The sequence below is a fragment of the Sceloporus undulatus genome, chromosome 1 (genome assembly GCF_019175285.1).
Source record: "Sceloporus undulatus isolate JIND9_A2432 ecotype Alabama chromosome 1, SceUnd_v1.1, whole genome shotgun sequence".
Lineage (NCBI taxonomy): Eukaryota > Metazoa > Chordata > Lepidosauria > Squamata > Phrynosomatidae > Sceloporus > Sceloporus undulatus.
In genome coordinates, this window is record NC_056522.1 from 314,541,765 (window position 1) to 314,568,264 (window position 26,500).

General features: G+C 42.8%; 1 protein-coding gene across 4 annotated transcripts in view; it reads right to left on the minus strand.

Annotated features, from left to right (window-relative positions):
- SLC8A3 (solute carrier family 8 member A3) overlaps nt 1-26,500 on the minus strand; it is a 269,784-nt gene that overhangs the window by 29,931 nt on the left and 213,353 nt on the right. The window contains exon 3 of one of the 4 annotated variants that reach the window (XM_042445826.1): nt 24,410-24,513. The exons of the other annotated variants lie outside the window; for them this stretch is intronic. Within the exon in view, the coding sequence (XP_042301760.1) occupies nt 24,410-24,513 (104 nt within the window). The remainder of the gene's footprint in view (nt 1-24,409; nt 24,514-26,500) is intronic. 4 annotated transcript variants of the gene reach the window in all.

Below are 26,500 nucleotides of genomic sequence, written 5' to 3' on the forward strand. Positions count from 1 at the left end.
AACTTTTAAGACACCCACAGTCTTCAGCAGAATTGCTTCCACCATAAAATGGGAAGCTAAATGTTTTCCCACCTAGTTTGCATGCTTTCTTTGACAGCTCATTTTGCAACTGCAGTTGACAGTCTACTTGTACAAGTTACAAGATATATGTGATGTTTGTGTAATAGCCACAAATAGAAGAATAACTTATGCCCCCAACAAGCTGATGCTTAGATCACACATTTCAGTGGGTAAACTGTAAATAGTTGCTATAGCCAGAGGTATAGAGCAGTTCCAAAAAGTAAAACAAATTTGATTTACATTAGGTAAGTGAGATGGCTTTGGATTCCAGAGTCTGAATCGTTCGTTTGTGGTTTTGGTCAGGAGAGACTGAATAGCGTAGTGGTTAATCCACTGGCCTTGAAAGCATGCAAGAACTACCATACTGATAACAATGAATAGCTTTGTTCCACTGAACAAGAATTTTTCTGTAACTTTTACAGTGCAATTCGGTACCTGCCTGCCACTGCTGAGATCAATGGTGATTATTCCCAAGTGAATACAGCAGCTTTAGCTCAGCTGGAAATCTCTTTTGATGCAATTCCTTTTAAAATTTCTTTTCCATTATCTGCAAGGGCCAAGATATACCAGGGGCAACCCAGTGTATCCTGTCCCTGTCCCTGCCTCAATCTTTCCCTGTTACCTGTCCCTCCCTTCCAGTGCTGCAGTGGCTGTCTGTATGGGCAGCCCACTGAGCTGCCCAGCACATCTAACTGCTCTTGTGGGTGACTTAAATCTGAGGTCAGAATGAAACATCCAGCAATGATCAGATGGCTGGGCACCTGGTTTTGATATCAGAACGAGAGCAACCTGTGGTGGCAGCAGACATGCTGGGCAGCTCAGTGGGATGTCTGTGTAGACAGCCATTGCAACATAGAAACAGAGGGCTTCGGATCTTCCTGGAATATACAGAATAACTGGTAAATTTTGAAAATGAGATTAAAGCTGCTAAACCCTAGTTATGATGTGGAGTGTGCTAGAATAGACATTGTCCAGACTGCTTGCACCAGAACTGGGGTTTGGGACATGTATCATCCAATCAGAACAATGCCAGAACAGAGGGAAATGGGTCTTTGGGCCCAAGCAGACAAGACCTTAGTTAATGGACAGTATAATACTGATAGCGATATTTTAAGCACAGAATTGTTAATTTGGGATTAGATCATCAATAATCTTTTAAATGCTATACTTCCTCACTGACTCCTATTATATCTCTTTCTTCCCTTTTTGTGTTAGACATAATATGCATCATAGGAACTGTAATAAGAATTTACTTCATAAGCCTACCACCATAGTTTCTACAAATGACTGTTTAAATATTCTATAAAATCTTACTTTTAAATGCACTCTGCTTAAAAACTCACATGTTCTGAAATTCCTTGAAGTTGCTCAGTATCTGATTTATGCAGAGTTTGGAAAATAACCTTTCAAAAGTAAGTTTTTAAGTACAGTATTTAAGTTTTTAAGTATTCCTTCCATTACCATAGGGGTACGCATGCTGCAAGGTTTAGAGGGCACCTGGGAGTTAGCAGTAGTGATGTTTCAGGCAAATGGAAATCATTTCTGGACACTTGCTCTTTTGAGGAGTGGCAGTGTTCACAGGCCTAAACAGGCCCTTTCAGATTCTACTTTTTGTCAGAGATTCAATTGCATATATATTCAGGGTCTGGTCATAAAGGGGTATGGACACACAATTCCCAAACCCCACATTACTGAGTGCTAAAAAGTATTTTGTTCTTATATCTTGTTAGAAGATTGCAAAAGTAACCCATTGTGTTACTTGATAGTGTTCACAATTCATTTTGGAATTTTCTGGAATGTTCCTGGGACTATTAATGGTTTATAATTTGAAAATTTGAAAATGAAATAATCCAAAACATCTCCAAAATGTCTAAAAATAATTAGAAAAAGTAATTGAAAAAAGTATTCATTACAGCAAAAGAGGCATCATTCAAATTCATTCACAGGAAAGTCTTCTTAATGGATCTGTCTAGGAGCTCACTATCATATCACAAGGGTTGGATGAGTCCCTCAAATACACACTCACCAATGAGCGAGGCTTGCAGAGTACACCATGATGTTACTTTATAAACTGAAGCCATGTATTTCATGCTGCTTATGTCTATATGGTACCTGGTACCCAAGGCCACTCTTCAGTGCTGCATAAGGTTATGCTGCATAAGGTTATAAAACCTGTTGCAAATTGAGAAGCTGACCTTGCAAGTATAGCATAAGCTCATAAACTGACTTTAGTTTAAAACAAGGGAAGAGACTAGCTGATAGCTTTTAAAAAGAAATGATCTGAAAAAGAAGGGATCCAAATCTCTTTGCTAATATTGACAACCCTCTCCATTTGCTATCATGCAATGGAGGAATAACATCTGCAGCAGGGAGTCTACCCAATCATGTAGCATTTCCATGAAATTTAGAGGGGTGATAGCTTCTACAAGAAGGTGAATCCCCACTGGGTCTAAATCCAAACTTCACATATTTTGTGAATATTGGTCAGAAACTTGCACAGTTCCTTGGAAATTTGCATTAAATCTCAAATTGGATTCATTGACCTGGAATCCAGTAGCTGTCACTGGATTTAAAACCCCGATCATACAGGTTGCATCTCCCTTATCCAAAATGCATGGGAAGAGAAGTATTTTAGATTTCAGGGTTCTGGGTTTTTAAAAAAATAATATTTTCATATACATAATGAGATATCTTGCAGATGGCACCCAAGTCTAAATATGACATTCACTGATGTTTTGTATAAACATATAAACATAGCCTTAAGGTAATTTTATAAATAATGTTTTGAATAATTTTGTACATGAAACAAAGTTTGTGTACATTAAACTATCAGAAAGCAAAAGTGTTACTATCTCTGCCACCCATACAGACAATTTTGGAATGTGGATATCAGAATTCTGGATAAGGGATACCCAACCTGTCTTATTTTATGTGCCTTCAAATTGACCTTGGCTTATGGAACCCCATCACAGGGTTTTCCTGGCAAGATTTTTTCAGAGGGAGTTTGCCCTTGCCTTCCTCTGAAGCTGAGAGAGTATGACTTGCCCAATGTCATCCAGGGGGTTTTCATGGCTGAGAAGGTATTTGAACCCTGGTCTCCAAGAGTCCACCACTCAAACAACTACAGCACAAGGGCTCTCACTAGTGGCCCTACACTACACTGACTCCTACTACATCCTGATTCCATAGATTCTAAATCATTTGTGAAATGATACAAGACTTCTGTTGCAGATATTCACCTTTCCAGTACATGATGAATGATGGAGCCAAGCAACAGGCATGAGACAAGACAGATGACAGAGCTGAGTGATGAGATTATGACAAAGAGGATGGGGGCAATGGGCACAGCACTTCTCTCCCATTCACTTGCGCTGACCTGGGGCTGATTTTAGGGCTTGGAGAGTAGAGCGTCCACACATTCCCGAACCCTACCGCACTGTCTGGGCACAATCTTGGTGTGCACCCATTCAGATGGCACACAATGATGACGTATCTCGTGCACCGTGCCCAAATGGCATGGCAGACAATGGACGTCACTGCGCCGCTCCAGGGTGCTAATGGCACCTCAGCAGCAGCAGAAAAAGTAGCCGTGTTTCATGGCTCCTTTTTCCAGGTGCATTGTTGTTGCGCCGTATGGTTGGCACGACCACAATCCGGGGGAGAAAGGGGCAGCCTCTGTCCGCCCCCTTTCCCCAGTCTGTACAGGCCCTCTATTGCAGGTGAGATTCAAATCCCTGAACAGAGTTTATGTCTACTTTAAGTATTCCTGTGTAAGGCAGGGAACTACACAAACAGGTAGTTGCTGCTGCATTCATGAGAATAAAAAGTCTAATGTTGCAACCCTAGGTACATATTTGTAAGCTCGCAACCCTAGGTACATATTTGTAAGCAATCTCCCATGAACTCTGTGGATCTCGCATCTGAAAATGCATATGACTTCACTGCACATTTCTTAATGGAATTGCACAAACAAGTTGGCATACATTAACTAGATTGCTGGCAATATCGGTAAAATATGCTCTGCCTCCAGCTAGCTTGTACCATATTGTAGATAAATCAAATTACTGAAACTGTATTGAAACCAGTTTTCACACACATTCCCTTGTTTGACTAATAAGGTATAAGCTAGCTGTGCTGAACAGATGAAATAGTTTTTCATCAGTGACCTACATTATCAACAGGAATGCCCTTTGAGTCCACGTAAATATAACAGAATAATAATTTTTGTCACAATTTTCCATACTGTAAAACAGTGACAAAGATGTCAAACTAATTTTGAACTATTATCAGGTTGGTAAATGTTTGTAAATTGAAATTAGAACTGCTAAATACAGCCACTAACAAATTCAACTTAAATTAAGGGAGAAAGTACAATTGTCCAAATGTGATTTTAACAACCTATTTAAAAAAGCAGACTACATTTCCAAAACTTGAGCATTAACGTTTTGAAGTCTGAAAGAAGGTTCACAATGTTAAGAGTATGCAGCCAAAATTAAGCATCCTGATTTTTATGGGAGAATTAATTTATTGGGAGACTGTGCGTAAATTCCTCCCATAAAATGAACTTTGGCCAGATCATACTTGTTGATTTTGATTAAAAACTGGAATTCTGACCTACATTTTCAAAGAATGAGTGAAAACTATGGTAAACAAAACTGAATTGTCTAAATTCAGTAATGACTCCAATTGTGATGTTACTATTTGGTTCTTGATCATAACAATTTCAATTGGTTATTTTAGTTGCAAGGAATGTGCAATCCATTTGCATGTGTAACTTTACGTTCAATACAGCTCTAGGTAATTTACAGCCAAACTAGGCTCATCACAGTCATAATTCATCTGTCCACCCCATTCACATAGAAAACCCAAGGCAGGAGTATCTTATCTGAACAACCTAAGGAGTGCATTAGAGAAAAGTGCTGAACCCTTCCCATGTACTGCTTTATATTCCTGCAGTTAATCATTTCAGGTAGTATTCTCCTTTTCTCACATACTGGAGGAAAGCTAGGAATGGATCTATGGACTATGTCAGGCCTGCACAGCATAAAGCCTGTGGGCCACTTGTGGCCTGCTAAAGGATTTCAGGTGGCCCACAAGGACTTCAAGGCTCCTCTGCTGCCTGGCTTTCTCCCAGCAAAGAGCCAGACAAAGGAGGAGGACAAGCTGAGGAGGAGAAAGAAGGGCAAATGGGCACCCCACAAGCCTCCTTTTCAGCCCAGCTTTCTCCCAAGGAGAGGGCATGCTGAAGGAAAGGCAAACAGGTGCTTTCAAGCTTCTTCCGCAGGAGAACTAGGCAGCAGAGGAGGAGAATGGATGAACGTTTGCACCTCAAAGCTTCTCTGACACTTGGCCTTCTCCTGAGGAAAGGGCCAGGCAGACAAGGATGATGATGAAATTGAAATTGATAATATTAATCATTATCAATTATTAATTAATTATTGAGATTAATAATTAATTAATGACTAATTAATGATTAAAATATTTTTCTCATTAATTATACTTTTACTTGGAAAATGAGCTGCTAAAACCCTCTCTGCAGCTTGAAGAAATTTAGCCTGTTGTAATTTTGGCCCCTACCTACTGCCAAGTTGTGTAGGTCTGGATTATGTGAAAGTAAGGTGGTTAAGGGGAAAGAGCTTGGTGTTCTTTACCCACATGGGCTGCTCACTCTGTGGCTGAGATCCTATATACTGTACACTCCAGCATTGTGTAGAAATTCCACAGTTGAAATTGTGCTATGGCTCCTCACTCACCACAGCTGGAATTCACAGTTTTACAGTGATGGCCCCCCTGAACTGCTATTCCATGGCTGGTGGAGAGGGGAAAGGGTGGAAATCAGCTGTACCCCCTAGCCAAATGCAGATTATAGCATCTTCTGCTGAGATCTGCCAGACTCTCAGCAGATGATATCACTGATTTGCATCTGCCTGTGGGCCATAGCCAGACACTTCCCTAATGCCCATGACTCTGAACTCTTCACCTGCCATGGAATGAATATTCAGGGGGGCTATGGCATTGAGTACTGGGGATGATGGCTTTGGGAATTGCAGAGAGTGGAAGAGAATACTAACTGCTGCAATGAGCAAAATAAGACACAAGGTAGACTTATGCTTGTGCATGCCACTAACAGTGTACATGCAAAATAACAACAACAACAACAACAATTCTAGTCCATCACACTGCCTGTTGTTTGGCCCTCAGATGAATTTTGTTTTGAAACAGAAATGTGGCTGCTACCCCCCCAGCTGCAGTCAGGGCTAAAATATGTCTTTTAAAACATTCATATGTTGAGGATCTAGGGTTTGGGTTTTGTGTGTGTGTTTTTGTTTTTAAAAATCCATTTGCACTTCAGCCCAGTAAAAGAGTGTTTTTCTCTCTTTCACTTCTAATGTGACACATGAATATTTAAAGAATACTATGAATGAAACTTCAGGAATACAGAGTGGGAAGCATGGGGATTATTTTAGCTTCACGCTTCTGAGCGGGCATTGCTTGTAGAAGCAGGAAAATGGTTTTATAAGTCAGCGCTTCCTTCCTATAAAGAGAGGTCACCCAGAGTAATTTGCTTCAGGTTGAAAAGAGACCTTATGTGTCCAATTTTGGAGACCATTAAAACATAGGCCTATTCTTCTCTGCATTCATTACTACTACTCTAATCATCTGTATCTCACAGTCAAACCATCTAAGACATGGAATGAAACAAATGCCTGCTACTCCAAATACATGAGTTTGAGGTGACTGATCCTGAATCTCTGTGCCTCAGTTTTGATAATTTTGGCTCCTTATTCAGTCTGCTGGTATCACTATTTTGGAAAACAAACAACTCCCATCAAGATCAGTGTATTTGTGTGTGTGCATATATATTTTAAAAGTGTTATTTTAGATTTCTGTTACTGGAGCTGGTGTTTGAACGCATCAAAGGTTCATGTTTTACCAGCTCCTAGGGCAGGGCTGGAGATCTTCAGGCTCTATGGATGTGTCTAGCCCTCTTAGAGTCCCAATTTGGCTCTCTGGGTTTCCCCAGATGCTCACACCCCATTTCCCATGACATCAGCATTTAGTGTTTTTCCAGCTTTTCAGTAGATCAGTACCTTCCAGCATTTCACAAATGAAAACCAGGACACATGTGTCCAAGGAATGTCAGAGTGTGTTCAAAATGAGGGGGAGATATTAATGAGGACGAACACACAAAGTAGGAGAGGCTGCATCAGTTTGCTTTTGCCTCAGTCTCCTGGGAAAGACAAGATTCTGCTGTTCCTCTCCTCTCTCCATTGCCACTTTTTCACATTGAACTTATTTTGCAAAAGCTGAAATAAGCTGAGGATAAAGTGGGCAGTAGGGGAAAGACAAACTGGGACATTTTGAAAGTAGCTGCAAAAGTAGAATGTCAGAAGTTTCATTGGGACTGTCCCTGCCAAATTGGGAGAATTGAAGGGTCTGTAGGCTTGTCTTCTACTGCTTCCTAAAATGTTAAAATGCCACTCCTAAGGCTTTCTTACTGGCATTAAGAGTTTTGGACTTAAGCATGATGGAACCCTGGAATGTAACCTCTGAAAATGATTTTGACTCTTGAGTAGAGAGACACTCCCTACTCTTTTCCTCAAAAGAATAATGCTAAATTTCATAATTATATTGATGTCTGCCTCATGCCCACTTTAAACTCTGCACCCACAGTCTCACATCTGGACTCTGAGCCAGGAATCCAGAAGGTGTTAGGGTCAGAATAACTTCATGGCAGAAGACTGAAGAGGAGAATGTCTGTACCAACTAACTGTGAATTTTTGTATGTGTGTGTGTGTGCATGCAGGGAGTGGTGGGGAGAGGATTAGACCAAGTGGGCTATAGAAGTTGGGCAAGACTGGAGTTGGAAGTAAATGAGAATTTTCCTGTTGGTGTTGACAGAGAAGCAAAAGAAACCATGAACTATGGAAGATGCAAGGATAATTGATTTAGTGGAAATTCAAGAAGGAACTGTATTAGAGAGATGGAAATCTGGACGCCACTGGATAATCTTTCCCCTACAATTTATATCTAGCACTTGACATGTTGAGGCATACCAGCTTTTGTCAGTAGCTGCTCCCAGATTTTGGAATGGGCTCTCTGGCTAGGCTAAGATGGCTCCCATTTTGTTCTCCCAACCCCAACAAGTGAAAAGTTTTCATTTTCAATGAGTTTTTACGAGTTGAGTACAGTAGGCTTTTAATGCTGTGTTGTTTTGTTGATACATTCTGTCTTCTGATGAATATTTAAATGGATTCAATTCTATAGATAATTTAAAATAATTTTAAAATAACTATTATGTGTTTTTAATGATGTGTTTGTATGTTTTTAATGTGTATTGTTTTAATATTTTGTAATTTGCCCTGAGGCCCCGTATGGGGAATAATATGGGGTAAAAATGAAGTATATAACTTAAATGATACTGTGGCTGATAGGGGTTTCCATAGGGATGGAATTTAGGTGGAGCAGAAAGGAGGAGCAATTGGTTGCACAAAACTGTGTGAAAGTATAAGAAAAGAGTCTTGGCTTCAGCTTAATTGCTTTTAAGAGGATTCAGTACTCTCGTATATCTAATAGGTTGCTGTTGTTGGGTGCCTTCAGGCAATTTCTGATTTATGGTAGACCCTAAGGTAAACCTATCACAGGATTTGTTCAAGAAGCAATATGCTATTGCTGTCCTCTGGGGCCATGAGAGATTGGATTTCCTTGGTTGGGTGGGGTTTAAACCATGGTCTCTGGAATCCTAGTCCAACTCTCAAAGCACTACACCACAATACATTACTATTTTTCACTGTACTGGGAAAGGAGGGATATATTAGAGGGAAAAAAGGTGCAAAAAAGGACAGTCAGAATGACTGAAGGTCTGGAGCAAGTGCTCAAGTTTAGAAAAGAAATGGTAAGTAGAGATATGAAAGAAGTGTATAAAATTATGCTTAGTGTGAAAAAAATAAATAGGCTTTTCTCTTTTCCTTCTGCTACAAGACCCTGATGTCATCCACCAAAGCTAAATGGAAGGACACCCAGGACAAATAAAAAAGGCACATTTTTTGCACAGTGCATATTTAAATTGTGGAATTCGGTAAATTATGGTTACGGCTGCCCATCTGTGCACCCTTTATTTTTTATTTTATATCCTGCCTTTCTCCTACCATAGGATTCAAGATGGTTTAAAATGGGACTAAATAAATTTATGGAGATTAGGATCATCAATGGTAATGAGTCAGGATGGCTACAAATCACTTCTATATCAGATGCAGAGTACAGGTCTGTAAATTAGTTGCCACAGAACATGAGCAGATTGCAAGGAACTCTTATCCCGCTGGTGGGTTTCCCCTAGGCAAGATGTTGGTTGGTATGAGAACAGAATGTTTGGTATGCTGTTTTTTTTTTGTCTGATCCAACATAGTTTTAATGTTCTAGTTCTTATTAGTATGTTGTTTGGGTAGCAGAGCTACTTACAGCTGAATAATGCTATTCTATTAATGCTGATTTTGGGTTTTAGGCCTATTCATGTTCAAAAAGGGGATCATGCATCAGCCCTGGCTCTAACTCAGGGATGCAGCTATTATTTATTCATTCATTCATTCAGAGTATTTATACCCTGCACTTCAGCCACAAAAGCTCTCAGAGAGGTTTACAGATTGTGATTTTGACAATCTCTGCCCTTAGATTTACAATGTAAAAAACTATGGTGGATGAATGAGACCATTGTCTTCCCAAATGAAAATTCTTTTCTCCAAAGTGAAAATTTCCATCAGTATCCAGATTTCTAGCATTGCAATAACTTAAAATTTCAAATATTGAAAAATACAGTTTAGACATTCAAAGAAAAGTGGCAGACAAGAGTTCCCACGGGAACGCAAACACATCAAATATAAGAGTTCTAGGTGTGAACTGTTTTCATTGTGTCACTCTCTGTAACATTTGTAATTTGGGGACTGAAGGAAAATTTAATGAGTGGGGGAATCATTCTTATTTGGAGTGGCAATGACTTCACTTTGTCCCCCTGTAACTATACCCTTTCTCTAATCTCCTTGCTGCCGCTCTCAATTCATTCTCAGTCTTTGCACATTTACCATGCCCATTTGAAGGCTAGTCATTATACTCCATCTAGTTGGGAACTTTGAAAAAGAAATACTCCATCTAGTTGGGAACTTTGTATAAGGATCATGAGGGCCAGATTTCTGGATCCAACACCTTTTGAAGCCATTTTCCCCTTGAGAATGCCTGAAGATGGTTCCTGTGTCACAAAGAAAGATATAGAACTCCACCATATGGAGTAATGGAACTGAAACAGAAAGGGCAGACATGTGACACAGATTTCCCCAATCTAGCATCCTTCAGATGGGCTGAACTGCAACTTCCATCAGCCAGCATGGCTTCTGGGGAAGGCTGATCTAATACAACATTGCCTCAGTGGTGAAGTGTAGGACGTGGGCTGAATGACTTCACTACAGTATGCTTTCTCTTTTATGAAGGACTTCACTGTGCCTGCATGGTTTAAGTTGTAAGGACTTCCACGTGAAGCTGAAATGTTGTCTGATGTACAAAAGTCAGGTGGAAAATGCCAGCTATGTTGGTTGAGAGAGGTATGCTAGCTCAGAACTCAGCAGCTCAAAAAAGGGGACATTTGGTAACTAAGGAACCATCATAGCAACGTAAGGGTGACTGGGCAAGGATTCCTGCATATTTTGTTTAGTTTGGCTCTTGGCAGAGACATTCTGAACGGCTGGCTACAAGCTTCACAGACAAAAAGGAGTTCAGCTGGAATGCAGACGTGCGCAGTGGCATGCTAGGGTTGTGATCCAGCTGCATCCCCTGCTGGAACTTTACATTCTGCTTTCTTTGTCTTCACTCTTTGTTATTTTCCTTGGAATGTCTGTTTGAGCAGAAAATATAGTCTGCCCTCCTTATCCACGGATAGTTTATCCATGGATTCAAGCATCCAGGGCTTGAAAATATTCAATACACACACACACACACACACTCCAAAAAACAAACCTTGATTTCGCCATTTTATATACAGATCGCCATTTTGCTATCCAATTAATGGGACTTGAACATCCACAGATTTTGGTATCCACGAGTGGTCCTAGAATCACACCTTTCTGAGAGCCCACTGTACTTAAATATCAACCCTTTGAAATGGATGACCATTAATCTGTTCAATTATGTCCTAGATTCTGGTTCTGGATTCCCTCTGGGGCAACATAACCTATGAAGTACAATGGGAAATTTGGGGTTTAACTAATGAGGAGGGGTAGAATGAGGGCACTGCTGGTCGGATAAGAATTCTGCCCCCATCCATGAACTTTTCCTTCTGTCTCCAAATTGGAGACAGTAAGTCATTGAAAATTATTCATTCTTAGAACCCTTATATTTGCTGCATTCACATTCCCATGGTAACTTTGCCCACCTCTTTTCTTTCAATGCCTAAACTGCATTTTAAATGAGCAACTGAAGTTTTAAACTGCTGTAAAGTTTTAACTTTCTGCAGTGTTTCCATACAGAAAAGAAATGGCCATTCATTGTTTGTCCCATACACTGTACTGTACTTGAAAATGAAAATCATAGCTTGAAAACAAGAGCATTTACAATGACACAATAAATAACAAAACACTATGGGCATTTGTTTCAACAAAATTTAGAAACTAAACTGTTAACTTTTAATACATGCATCATGAAAATGTTAGTTTTGTTTTAAAAACCAAATAAAAATGGCCTCAAATCATTCCAAATCCTTTATTAATCCCTAAAATTGCAAATCAAAAGAAGGTGAAATGTTAGTCATTGCATAACCTGTTAATAACACCCTCATTTAATTATCTAATTAATGATTTCTAAAATTACTGTTTTAATAAATTAGGAGCACTTAATAATGTTTAACTAATTATTATCAAACTTTGATGAAAACGATATTGTTCCAGGGGGAACTTGAGATTTTAGTGTGTGTGGCCCTGTAAAATCAAGCCATTTGAGTTACCTATGGTATGTTGTTCAAAAAATCAAGCAAGAGACTAGCTATGCACACAAGTCACCGAATTGCACAGTAAGACTCTCCATGCTCTTGTATTCTTCTCTGCCTTGCTGGATTCCAAATGCCCACTCTGCTAATGTTGAATTTAATGTGATTTAAGGTGGAGTAATACTCCATCTAGTTGGGAACTTTGATACTAGATTCAGATTCCACCTACTATGAGTGGATGAGCTCCACTCATAAATTCAGCGCAGTTTTGGGACAATTCCTCACATTCCTGCATTATAGCTTACTCTATTCAGCAAAGTCCCACTACAGTTTCATTTTCAAGTGGCTGGAAGTTACTGATTTGCTTTGGTGATTTCACTTGCACTTACATCTGGATCCACCCCTTGGCAGCATCAAATGGAAGTAAATTCATTGAAAGGGAATTTATTTTGAAGCAGGATTTGGGCCATTTGAATAAAAATTGAATTGAAGAAAAATTCATTCACATTTTGGCATGAGTTTACTGGTAGGTTTAACTCATTTGGGTTCTGTGAAATTTAAAATGTAGGATTTATATATTAATATTAGCATGTGCAGAATTTATGCAAGTTGCTATTTTCTTTTTAGTGGTATATATTCTCTGATCTGTCTATCAGTTAATCAGTTGTCATCTATCAGTTTAATTTAATTTATTAAATTCAATTCCTATCCTGTCTTTTTACTACAAATGGAACCCATGGCAGCTAAGGTCAAGGCTTTTTAGTAATGCTTTAGTAGCCTTGATACCCTAAATTCTCTCAGGCAAGCTGCTTGAACTTCCACCCAGTCAGGAGATAGAGAACCAACTCATTTCTCTGTCCCTTCCCAATGTAAGCTCTATGGACACTTTAATGCTGGCTTGTCAAGTCTGACATGTGAAAAGAATGCAACCTGCATTTCCTGTAAGGGCTGATGAAGAAAGAGAAAATCTACACCCAAGCTCTTAACTAATGTGACACTAGAACCATCAAGGGAATAACAGGCAAGCTAGCAAATCTAAATGCAATCTTTGAATAATCAGAAATGCTCAGTTCTCTGGAGGAACCTTCAAGAGATACTGACAGGAAGGTGACCAGAAAGGTGACACAATATGCCGGAAGGATTCGGCATCTTGCTGTGTTCCCCAGCAATATTTTGGTCACCATCAATGTATGTAAGGGGGAAATATAGAGAATCTGTGAGAAACAGATTGAGACTGGGAAAACATCCAGAAGCTAAGCAGGTAAATATTACAACCCTTGCCTAAATTTAAGTATGATATATTTAACATACTCTTGCTTTTATGTATTGAAGGCCACAGTGAGAAGTATATTTGCTGGTTATGCTTATTCTTGATTTTCACATCAATATACAAATTGTCAAAGCAGAAAGTGTTGACTTCAGGCAGTCTGTTCAGGTGTTACATGGAGTATGGTGTCATAGAATAAGATTACAAAAAGAGAAACACTGTGTAAAATGATAACAACTGAGATTATGGATCTGACTTTGAGGATTATGATGGCTGAAAGACATACAGCCAAGAATTCTGACATGACTTCAAAAACAAAATGTCTGAGAAGCAAACAATATAATCTAATTCAAATTAGTTAATACACTAAAAGCCTAGAGGGTAACAAAGACTGAACAATTTATGGGATGAAGTTATCTAAATAGGATCAAAAATTAATCCAAGGCAGGAGGCATGAAGAGCCTTGCATTTGGCCTCATTTCTCTACCATATAAATTGGTTGAGATGATCAGTGAAATGAATTTTAAAGCCAACACAAAAGGAAAAAGACAACTTATTTCTATGGGATTTCACCCCACCTCCCCACTATTACTATCATGCAGAATTTCCCAGATTATTTATCTGCTAGCCAGTCTCTCTTTTGGTATCAGAGCCCAGCTATGGCAAAAACTGTGTCAAGGAACAGGTTGTAGGAAGACAGGATTCTGTAGCAGGCTTGGAACTGGAACTATGAGCCAAGCCAGAAGGAAATGCAATTAATGGTTATTGTTGTTGTTATGTAAGTGCCACAGGGAAGCCCATACAACCAAGAGAGGTTCTCTAGGAAAACAAACAGACACTTATAAGTGAATATTGTTGGGATTCTGGCAGAAAGAGTAAACTTTCTCCACCCTGTAGGATTCTTCCATTACTTGGTAAAATTATTATTTTTTAAATAAACCTCCCCAAATCCTCCAAATACTATGGCCAGTAGCCATGCTGTTTGGAGCAGTTTGGAAATTGCAGTCCAGATAAGTAACTTTTCCAAGCTTTGTTTTTCCTCAACAAGCCACAGCTGCTACAAATAATATGCACTGCATTTACACAATTAAATTGCATCTAGTTTTTCCCTAAGAATGACTTTTAGGCAATATCACTCAGATAAGCTTTTGTGAACTGCAAGACAATTGGCTCTACATATAGAAACTTCCCAGAAATTTTGAAGCACAGGAAGAAAAACCAATTACGGTCTTGAATGGAAGATCTATCTAGATATGAAACAGGCTGTGCCCTCCCTATTCTGCCAGCATACAAGCTCCTTATGATTTTTCTAGGATTCATCTATTTGCCAAGTCTTTGGAGGGAGCTAGCTTGCTGTGCTCCTCAGTAAAGGATCTCAGGTTTGCTGCAATGGCAGGGAATATTTCAGTGTATTTTGCCCATTGTGTACTTTGCAGAGGGCTCACAGTGGGGAAGAACAGGTTGCTCACCTGTAACTGTGTTTCTTCGAGTGGTCATCTGCGAATTCACACAAATGGGTTTATTCTGCGCCTGCGCAGCAATCCTCGGAAACTTCTAGAATCTCTAGGCAGAAAGTAATGTATCTTTCTGCAACTTTTTGGCGGTAGCTCCGCCCACCCATATATAAGGCCCCTGGTGGCCCGCTCTTCTTCAGTTCCGAATGAGCCGCTAATCAGCGCGGTAACAAGCGTTGTCAAATGAGCAGACACTGAGGGGATGGATGGGCGGGTTTGTGTGAATTCGCAGATGACCACTCGAAGAAACACAGTTACAGGTGAGCAACCTGTTCTTCTTCTTCGTGGTCTCTGCGAATCAAACAAATGGGTTTAGACTAGCGAGCTATAGTCATGGAGGAGGGAGTGTCAATACCCAATAATCACATATCAATAAAGTATGTAAACCAAACAACTGTGTTATTTATTAACAGTTTAGTAACAGGTCTATTGCATAGCAGAGAGTAACACTGCCCTCCCAAAGGCTGCATCATGCCTGGCCCTTGCATCCAGCCTGTAATGTCTAATGAATGTCAAAGGCTGGGACCAGACAGCTGCCTTACACACATCCTCAAGGGGAATCCCCGTCAAGAAGGCTGAGGATGTAGCTACCGCCCTAGTTGCATGGGCTCTAACCCGACCTGGTAGAGGCTTTCTAGCCAGTTCGTAGCAGAGGTGGATGGTACTGACCACCCACTTGGAGAACCTCTGCAGTGACACCGGCAACCCCTTCTTGGCTTCGGAGTAGCACACAAACAGTCTCTCCGAACGCCTGGAAGCAGATGTCCTGTTGTCCAGATAGAACGCCAGCGCCCTGCGGACATCCAGGGCATGGAGCTGACGCTCAGAGTCTGTGGTCGGATTAGGAGCCAGAGTCGGCAAAACAATGTCCTGGTTGATGTGAAAAGCAGACACTACCTTTGGCAAGAAAGTAATGTCTGTACGGAGCACCACCTTGTCCTTATGGAAACGGAGGAAAGGCTGGTCCATCCTCAGAGCACACAGTTCACTAGCTCGACGGGCTGACGTGATAGCTACCAGGAAGGCCGTCTTCCAAGTGAGGAGTCTCAGGTCCGTGGTAGCTAAGGGCTCAAAGGGCTTGGACACCAGATGTGCCAGGACGGTATCTAGACTCCACTGTTGCGTAGGGTCTAGAATCGGTGGATGCAAATTGTTGAATCCCTTGAGGAACCTCCTTATGAGAGGATCACCAAACAGGGAAGGCTTGTCCTGGAACAGGTAGTGAGATGAGATAGCCGACAGGTAGCACTTGATAGAACTCAAAGAAAGGCCTGTGTCTGCCAAGGTTATGAGAAAATCCAGGACCACAGGGATGGAGACACGGGATGGTGGAACGTCCCTTGCTTGTAGAAAGGTTAGGAACCTATCCCATTTGTAGGCATAGGACCTCCGTGTGGACGGTCTCTGAGCTGCCCTGATGATATCCTGTACACCGGATGGAAGTGTCCTCAGGATGGAATCCTCCATACTACCAATGGGAGTATGCATCTCGGGATGGTGAACTTGTCCGCCGTGGAGCGAGAGCAGGTCGGGCCGGTGCTCTAGGCGGAGATGGTCCTGCGCTCGTTGTAAGAGCAGAGCAAACCAAGGCTGTCTGGGCCACCACGGAGTTATTAGGATTGCATCCATGTGGTCGGCCAACATCTTCGAGAGGACTCGAGTGATGAGGGGAAACGGAGAAAAGGCATATAGGAGGCCTTGAGTCCATTTGATCTGGAAGGCGTCCCCTTCCGATCTTGGGTCTTTGTACCATGAGCAAAATCTTACGGTGTGGGCGTTCAGCCGGGAGGCAAAGAGGTCGAGGAGGGGGGTTCCCCAACGACTGAAGAGTAGGGAGACCACCTCTGGATATAGTCTCCACTCGTGGCAAGTGGAGGGTGACCTGCTGAGTTGGTCTGCCAGGTCGTTCTGGTCGCCGGGCAGGTGGATGCTTTGTAGCAGAATTTTGTGTGCTATGCACCATTCCCAAATGCGGGTGGTGGCTAACAACAGAGTCCTCGACTTTGTACCTCCTTGTTTGTTGAGGTAGCACATATTGATGTGGAGAGCAGCTTCCGCCGGTGGCCATTTGTCCTTTATTGTAAGGTCCAGCGTGTGGGCGCCCCATCCCTGTAGGGAGGCGTCCGTAGTCAGAGAGATGTCCGGCTGAGGGGGTAGGAATGGCATCCCCACACAGACGTTGTTGGATTGGAGCCACCATCGTAAAGACCTCTGTACAGTCCTCGGGATGGTGAGAAGCTTGGTAGGCGTGTCTCGGCCGGAGTCGAACACGGAGAGGAACCAAGATTGAATGGGCCTCAGACGCAGTCTGGCCCATGGTGTGACGAAAGTGGTGGAGGCTAAATGTCCCATGGCGATTTGCACTGCACGGGCCTGAAGACGTCTTCAGCGCAGGCAGGGCTGCAGGGATGCACAGAGGGCCTGGAACCTTGTCTGTGGAAGGTATGCCCTCATCTGTAGAGAGTCCAGTGTTGCTCCTATAAAGTCTATTCGCTTGGTAGGAGTCAAGTTGGACTTGTCGAAGTTGACCTGTAGTCCCAGTGCTTGCAGCAGGGATAGGACAAAATCTAGCTGCTTGAGAAGCGTGTCCTTTGAGGATGCTGCGAAGAGCCAGTCGTCCAGGTATGGGAAGACTGTGATTCCCTTTTGACGCAGGTATGCCACCACGGGTGCCATGCACTTGGTGAAGACTCTTGGAGCTGTGGAAAGGCCAAAGGGAAGGACCTTGTACTGGTATGCCTGGTATCCGACAGCGAAGGCGAGGAACCTGCGGTGGTCCTCCAGGATCGCTATGTGAAAATAGGCATCTTTCAGGTCTAGCGTCATGAACCAGTAGCCTTCCTGTAGGAGTGGTAAGATAGAAGCAAGGGTTACCATCCTGAATTTTTTGTAGACAATAAAGTCATTGAGGGCTCGAAGATCCATTATGGGTCTAAGGCCAGAGTCTTTCTTCGGTACGTTGAAGTACCTGGAAAAGAAGCACCGCTTGAACTCAGAGGGAGAGACGGGTTCAATGGCGCCTTTGTCTAGAAGAGTGCGCACTTCGTCGAGAAGGGTGTCCGAGGGGACGGTTGAAACGAAGGCTCCAGTTGGTGGGAGCTCAGAAAACTCTAGGGCATAGCCCCTGCGGACGATGTTAAGTGCCCAAGAGTCCGTAGTAATGGCGGCCCAGTTGTTGAAGAAAGGGCTCAGCCTGTTGGAGGTGACGAGGTGCGCGGGAACACATCAGAACCTCTTCTTGCCCCTGGACGAGGACGAGGTTTTAGGGGCGAAGGTAGACTTCTTCCTATACCCTTGCTGGTATCTGGGTTGGGAAGATTGGCGCCTGTCTGGTGGGGGAGCAGGAGAATGGGATGACAGGCTCTGAGGGTTACTGTCCTGGTGATAAGGACGGTCCTGGGGCTGGAAACGGTACTGGCCTCCTGAGTGCCAGGGGCGCTGACCAGGATACCTCTGACGAGGGGATTTGGATGGTACGGAGGACATACCGTGCTTCCTAGCCACGGTCTTCATCTGGTACCTGAAGCTGAGCTTCTCGTCCATGTCTCTATTGAAGAGGCCCGAGTTGTCGAAGGGCATGTCTTCAATAGCTGCCTTGGCCTGAGGGATGAGGTCTGAGGACCGGAGCAATGCATAGTGGCGGAGAGCTATGGAGCCAGAGAGGATCTTAGATGCACAGTCCATGGAGTGTCTGGCAGAGATGATTTGCTGTCCAGCCATCAGGTGGATCTCGTTCCTGAGAGCCGCCATCATACGCCTCCTGTCATCGGGCAAGTCAGCAATGGTGGGGTCCATCTTCTCCACCAGGAACTGGATGTAGGCCCCCATGCAAGCCGCATAGTTGGCTATCTTGAGGTCAAGGGCCGCCGAGGCGTAAAATTTCTTAGCCAGGCCGTCTAACTTTTTACTGTCCTTGTCAACGGGCGAGGACGAGGTTTTAGGGGCGAAGGTAGACTGGGCCCCTTCCACGATAGCTGAATTCAGCTTGGGGTGGTTTGACAGTCAGGACGGCGCAGACAGAGTGACCCGGTACAGGTTCTCGATCCTGCGCGAAGTTGACGGGATGGTGGCTGGGGCGTCCCAAGAACGCTTGCCGATCTTCTCTAGGGACGGGAGGTAAGCCAGGGCTGGTGGAGCCGGAGCAGAGCTGTGGATCCTCCTTTCCACTGGGTCGAGAGCGTCATCTTCGGGATGGGCGACCTCCAGCTTGAGGGAGTCAGCCATCCGTATGATTCTGTCTGCAAAGGCCTGAACGTCATCCGTGGGTGAGGGGATGGAAGGGCCTTGAGGCACAAACGGGGCATCCTCGTCCGAGACGGGGGACACGGAACGAGGAGAGCCCGAGCCGGACCTCGAGGGGGATGGGCTCCGCCATCTGAGGAGAGGGTCGGATGTCCCGAGGCCGTCCTGGTCGTCCCGGCGGGAGGTGTCACCATCCGGAAGACGGACTCGAGAGTGAGCACGGAGGTCCCGACGCAGGCGGGACGGGTCAACCGGGATGAGGTACTGTCCCGTACGCTGGTCGTGGACAAGATCCGGGAACACCTGGAAGAGGTCCTGATCATGGTCTGTAGGAGCACCATGGTGTGCAGCTAGAGCCTCGTCGGCTTCGGTACCTAGCGTGGCCCGGTCCCGTGAGGCAGAGCGCGGCCGTCTCCTTGGCGAGGGCGAGAGAGATCTTGACCTCGGCCTCTGAGGGGAGAATGGAGCGTAGGAGTCCTGAAGTTCTCCCTCCGATTCAGAGTCCACATGCACAATCTGTAGGCTGTCTGCCGGTACAGAGAGGTGACTGGTGAGAAGGACTCTGGGCTCGAGCGGCACCGTCTGGGAGGAAGCCGTTATAGACGGAGTCGGGGTCTTCACCGGCTCAAGAACAGGCGATGTCGACGGTACTGGCTTCGACTCAGGCGGAGGCACTGAGACCGTGCTTGGGGGCCCCTTACGGCGGCTCTTAGCGGGCGGCGAGGACGAGCGAGCCCGCTTCTTGTCCCGGTCGGAGCGTTTTTCCCGTTTTCTTGAGGGCTTTGGGGGTATCCGCTTCCCCAGAAGCTCCAGAGCCGCCAGGCTGGCTGAGAACCCTCTCGTAGAGGGTGGCCTTGAGTGTCCGATCCCGGTTCTTGAGGGCTTGGGCGGACATGGTCTTGTAGTGGGCACAACTACCCTGGATGTGTGCCTCACCTAAGCAGAGGACACACTTGTCGTGGCCATCGGCCCTGGGGATTTTAACCCTGCACTTGGTACATTGCTTGAAAGAGGCCATGGTAAGAAAAGTCCGTTACCAGTCCGAAGTCAAGCCGTAAATCAGAAAGTCGTCCGTCCAAGGGAAAGTCCGAAAGAATGGTCAAGTGAAAGTCCTGAAGGTCAAAATGCCAGAGAAGAGCAAGCAAATGCTTGCGAAGTTCCCTGAGCTGCTAGCGCGGCGGAATGAAGGAACTGAAGAAGAGTGGGCCACCAAGGGCCTTATATATGGGTGGGCGGAGCTACCGCCAAAAAGTTGCAGAAAGATACATTACTTTCTGCCTAGAGATTCTAGAAATTTCCGAGGATTGCTGCGCAGGCGCAGAATAAACCCATTTGTGTGATTTGCAGAGACCACGAAGAAGAAAGGTGCTCTGCATGGCTTCCATGTCAGTGGGATGATGACTCTGCTCTAGGTTTTAGCCATCCACGGTGCTGAAGCCTACATCCAGAATGGATTCAGCATTTCAGAGGTCTCCTTTAGAAAGCTCCAGATTTGCTATCTGAGTTACATGGAGGCTACTAACCACCATTCTTGTATGTATGAACTTAGAAATGGATAGATTGCATGTTTCAACTTTATTTAACAACCAAACAGGAATTTGTAGGAAATTAAAGTTGAAGCTCATGAATGGCACTAATGCTTGACTCCCTTTACCCTCACAGTAGCTGCCCTCAGCAGAGTCTGGATGGAATAAAAAAACCTGGACAGCCCCCCTCTCCTTGTTGCCTATAGTAATGCCACTGACATCAACGGTGTTGCTAAATTTTGTGATTTCATCTCTTTTGCTTCTTTCCAAACCCATCCATCCACTGCTAAGAGGGCCAGCTTAAGCACCTGGCCTAGGACATGTTAGTAGAACATCCTAATTTCTGGTCTTTACCCTACTCTTCTGCAGTCAGTTCAGAATTTTCCGGCTAAAAACATCTCTTTATGCGCTAAAGAAGACTCCTTCCCTTCTTTTTTTGGCTTTCTTTTTACTTTATTATATAGGACAATGTAAGCAGCAGTTTACAATGTTGGTTATTTATTTACCTGTATTTTAGCTACTCTTTCATACCCCATTTAACCATGACTAAGTCCCATAGATATCAACAGGACTTTCTTCTGATTAGATTTATATATATAGAATTATATTGCAAAAATCCCAAATTACCCTATCCTGGTAGTCTCTCCTCTCTCTGTGTGTGGTGGCTACATAATTAAAATAGTAACAATAATCTCACATTAGTTGTGTTCAGCCAATCCATGCTCTGCAACATCAGGTTCACAAGTCTATCTGTGCTTCATGTCTGTCATGCCAAGCAGAAACTAGTACACTTAAGGAGGAGGCAGACACTTTGTGGCCACATAATGGTAGATGCTTCCCCAGGCTAGTGCCACCATTTCCCTCATAACTTGGACAATAACTCCCATCTTTCACACTGGTTGTTGTGGCATGAAATGATGGAAGGTGCAGTCTGATGGATCTACAGCACATCAGCCTGGGGAAGGCTGAATAAAAATGATGTAAGGTGCAGTATGGATCATGAACCAGCCATAAAATGGTAATTGAAAATAACAAACTTTTACCAGTGCATTTTAGATGACAGCAAGACTTGAATTTTTCTTCTATTTTGATGGATGACAACTCCCAGAATCCCTCAATGGCATTACCAATAGCTATGTTGGCTGGGGATTCTGGGATTTATAGTTCAAAATATAACATTATCAAGCTTTGGGCAGGAGCAAGCAGTCATCTTCCCACTCCTAAGGCCTCTTGGAAGATTTGGGAGGAAAACATGGCTCACTGGAGAGAAGAGAAGGCGCTAATTTTCAAAGGGATGTTTTTCTATATGAGATTCATGACTACAAGATATGGTGAGAACAGGAGGTGAAAGCATTCTGGTTGCACAGATAGGTCATTCCGTCTTTGACGGTTACTGCTGGAAACAACTCTTCATTGACCTCTGCAAAGGCATAGTAAAGCAACAAGTGACCTAGCTGACTTCCACCTCTTGCCAGAAGGAGAGCAATAGAAAATTGATTTTATTACAAGATAGGTGCAAAACAAACTGAGGGAGGTAGGATAGTTTACAAGGGAATATAGTTCTGAAGAGGAAAGAATTAAAGATGTATATATGGTAGAACCAATGAAAATGTCAATAGAGATGTAATGGGCAATGTTGATGTGATTTCAGAAAGTTGACATGGGGGGGAGACCAATATGTCATTTGTCAAGGTCCTAACAGCAAGCCTTCAGTGAGAAGGATCAATGAGTAGGATGCATTGTAGAGAATAAGGACAAGGGAGGGATTAGAAAGATTGGAGATGGGATTTAGGGAGAGGCAATTATGAGTAAATACCTGAGAGTTTTTTACTTGGTGATTGCCTTAAATGTTTTACTGTAATTTTAAATGATTGTTACAGTAATTGCACTACATATATGGTTTTTACCTACTTGGTTTTACATTGAACCATAAGCCCACAGGATGGGGCAGAATAAAATGTTAATGTATTATTATTGCAGTGTTTCTCAAATAGTGGGGCGGGCCCCCCAGAGGGGGCGCGAGGCTCCGTAAAGGGGGGCGCGAAGCTCTGTTATGCAGAGGTGTACTTATAACAATTTTATAGACAAATGATAATATTTACAGTCGCGCGGGGGGTGCGAAATGTTTTCTTCTTCCTAGGGGGGGCATGACAGAAAATAATTGAGAAGCACTGTGCCAGCATTGCATAGTAGTTTGAGTTTGAGGCTTAGAACTCTGTGAGACCAGGTCCAACTCCCCACTCAGTCATGGAAACTCACTGGGTGACTCTGGGCAAATCACACTTTCTTCGCCTTCCAGCAAGGCAATGGCAAACCTCCTCTGGATTAATTTTGCCAAGAAAATCCTTTGATGGGCACATAATAAAACAATTATTATGCTTGATGTACTTGGTGTACTGATACCTGGGAGTGATCACTTATTGGATTTTTAAAAGAACTAGTTGGTAGAGTTTAGAAGCATCAGTGGGGAATCAGTTCTCTCAACTATACAGTTAAGAGAGCTGGATTTATTTATTTCATTTTTATGGTACAGATTATAGTTAAAAAAACCTAATGTATGGATCTAAACTCTAATATTACTAGTATGTTTCATTATTATAGTTAAACATTTTCACGAACTTGATTTGTCTTTGATGGTGGTAGTTTTCTCAGTTTGTTTGCATTCAGTGGTACTGTATGTGGTTCATTTTTGTCTATGGATCAAATGATAGAAGGCATAGTCCACTGGTACCTTCTTCTCAGGACCCACTGAAATGAAGAAGAGTTGTGAAAAAACCTTGAAGTATCCAAATGTGCATATCCTTTTGAGATGGGACCCTCATTCATGTCAATGAAATTAAGAATGATGTTGTAAAACAGGGTTTAACTTCCAAAACTGACAGACATGATTGGCTGCTGCCAAACTACAGAATTAATTCACTTTGATGCTGCTTTAATTTTAATGGCTCCATCCTATGGAATTCTGGGATTTGTAGTTTGTTGTGGCACCAGAGCTCTCTGACAGAGAAGGCTCAATACCTCACAAAACTACACATTCCAGAATTCCATAGCCTTGGAGCCATGGCATTTAAAATGGTGTCAAACTGCATTAATTCTGCAATGTAGATTCAGCCTTTGTTGCTGATTTGCCATGTGGCCTCAATAAAGCATTGAAGGCTTCACTTTGACCATTTCTCAATTAGAAATAAAATGCTTTCTGAATCTCTAACACTAGGGCTAGGAAGTATTCTTAATATTTGTGATGTGCTGGAGGAGTTTTTTTTTGTTTTGTTTTGTTTTGCAGTCAGAATGCAAATACCTGCCATTATTATGACAAAACTTCTTAATTGTCGTTTAACTTATCTGTATCAAATAATCATATTCATCAGCATTCCATGTTATTCACCGCAATGCCATAGAAAGGGAGCAAGAATATGGTGGGGAGAACTGTGCAAGATACAGAACTGGGGAGCAAGCTGAAGAGGCAGCCATGCAATTACACTCTTCCAAAAAACTGGTTTCAGTCTCAGCATGAAAAAGGGGAACAGGACAAGGCTAAAGATGCCAGTAGGGGGAGAGAAAAACAAACAGAGAGAAAGGAAAGAACAGAAACGATCCAAGCACACTTGAGCCATGATCGCCTGCAAGGCACAAGCACATAGGAGGATCTGAAATAAGCTTAGGCTCAAAAACGCAGAGATGGGACCGAAACAGGGTGAGAGCGAGAAATAAGAGGGGGAAATAACAAAACTTAGTCTGTGTAAAAATGAAAGAGGTAGAAAAAGGGGGAGCAAAAAAGGTTACTTTTTTTGGATCTGGGTTCATTTTGCTTGTTTTTCAAAAAAGGATCTCACACCTGATATTCCTCGTTCCATCCATTTCGGTTCACCAAGAGCAATGAAGAAATTCTCCTGCCTTTCGTATTCCTCCTCATCTACTATTTTAACCCTTACGGTCTTCCTGTAGGGACAACAAGAAAGACATGTGTGTACAGTGGGTTGCCTGGTTGGGAGTGGATGCAACACCAGTAGCACCACCACCACCACACTTTCCTCACATGCAGCCCATTATGCCACTGTCTTTGGCGGTGTTTCGCTTGCTTTCTATGGTACGTCGGTCGTAGATGATCTTTAGGTCAGTCAGAGAATATTAGAGGAGGAAGGGAAGGATGGAAGGGACAAAGGATAAGGAAAGGGGACCTGGTCCTTGTTGATGGTTAGTGAAAGGTGACTTCTGCAGCACATTAAGTTGAGTGTCACATGGTAATAACAGCTAATCAAATGGCTGAACAATAACCAATCAAAACTATCCATGGGCAAAAGTGAGCCCAAGATAGATATTTAAAGGGCTCTGGATATAGGACCAATTATCCCTCCTTCTCACATACATTTTGCTAACATTACTTTTGGATTTTCTGGGTGGTGAGCTTAAATTAAATAGTATGTACATGCATGCACACACATACTCATACATACATACACACACAGGCCAACAACTTTCCACCTAGGGTAATTTCTTGCTTTGCTTGATGAAAGCAAACTCGCTTTTCCCATCCCCTGTAAAACTACATGCCTATAATAGCCTTATACACTTACATGGTTTCCTTTCTTTCTTTTGTTCTTTCTTTCTATTGTCATTTGCCCATTCATTTTTTGTTGTTGCATGGAGTGATTTGTGTTCATGAAATTAAGTGTTAAAGGTTAATGAGCAGAATGTGATACAACCAGGCAAGTTTCTTAAAATAATGTAAATGCTGGCAAGAACAGAGTTTAAATTATGTTTGCAAACTCTTATCACCTTGATACTTTCCATTGTTAATGGTTCAACATGCTTGCACAAAGAACTCCCCTTGCTTTTATCTACTAAAAAGTGCCAACCAATAAATATGAATGGCTTTCTCTCTTCTATTCTTTGGAAGGTTACCAGTCTCTCCTGGGGGTTTTCCATTAGTTCCCCTGGGTCTCTTCCAATACAATCGCTTGTAGTTACTCAGTGAGGGAAAGTGGTGTGGAATCTAATGTGAACAACTGCCAGATGTGAATCTGAAATGCAAATAAATAGCATAGAAAAGCCAAGGAGTTTTGTACGATGCCTGTCTTGTGACATTTGTATGTGGTGAAGCTTAAATCGGCTCCTTCAGTGAATTAAAATATCCACACTGAATTACAACAGATCTATTCTTCTGAATTCTCTCCCACAGTAGTACATGACACACACAAAAAAGGGTGAGAAAAGCTTAAATGTGTTCTTAAGGTCACATCTAAGAAGGCTCTCAGTTCTCACCCTACAGTCACCTAACTGTTCCAGCCATTTTCCAGCCACACTTTGAAGAGGCATTTAAGGGAAAGGGATTTGGGCAGCAGTATTATGTGCTTATACCATTTCTACAGTATTTCTATACTGTATCTACAGGCTGTTGTTAGCAGCTGCAATGTAAGTTGGTTACCGCCATTATCAGACCAATATCCACGTAAATGTGTGAAGGAAAGTTCTGAAAGTTACATTCCTAGGGGGGTCAAAGGTGAAACATTTGCAGATTTTAGGTACTGCATCTCAACGTTATTAATATGCAAAATGTTACACTCGTACTTAACCTTTGAATTAATATTAAAAATTCATAAGGTTCAGAACTGTATGTTGGAAATAGAAATCAAATGGAACAAGGAGCAAGTACAAGGGTGTGTGTGTGTGTGTGTGTGTGTGTGTGTGTGTGTATGTGTGGAATGGAAAGTAGTATCTATTTGCATATGTGGAAAGACCAAGTTCAAATCCCTGCTCAATAGCCTTCAGAGTAATTATCTAGCAGCCTAATCTTCAGCTTTATCTAATTTAACCCTATGTAATTACAATTTAATAAGACTGGAGATGTCCAGTTCCTTTCTGGGTGTATGGAATCACCATGGGAGGTAGGAGTTGATGTAGAAATGTGCGCAAGGAATAGTGTTTG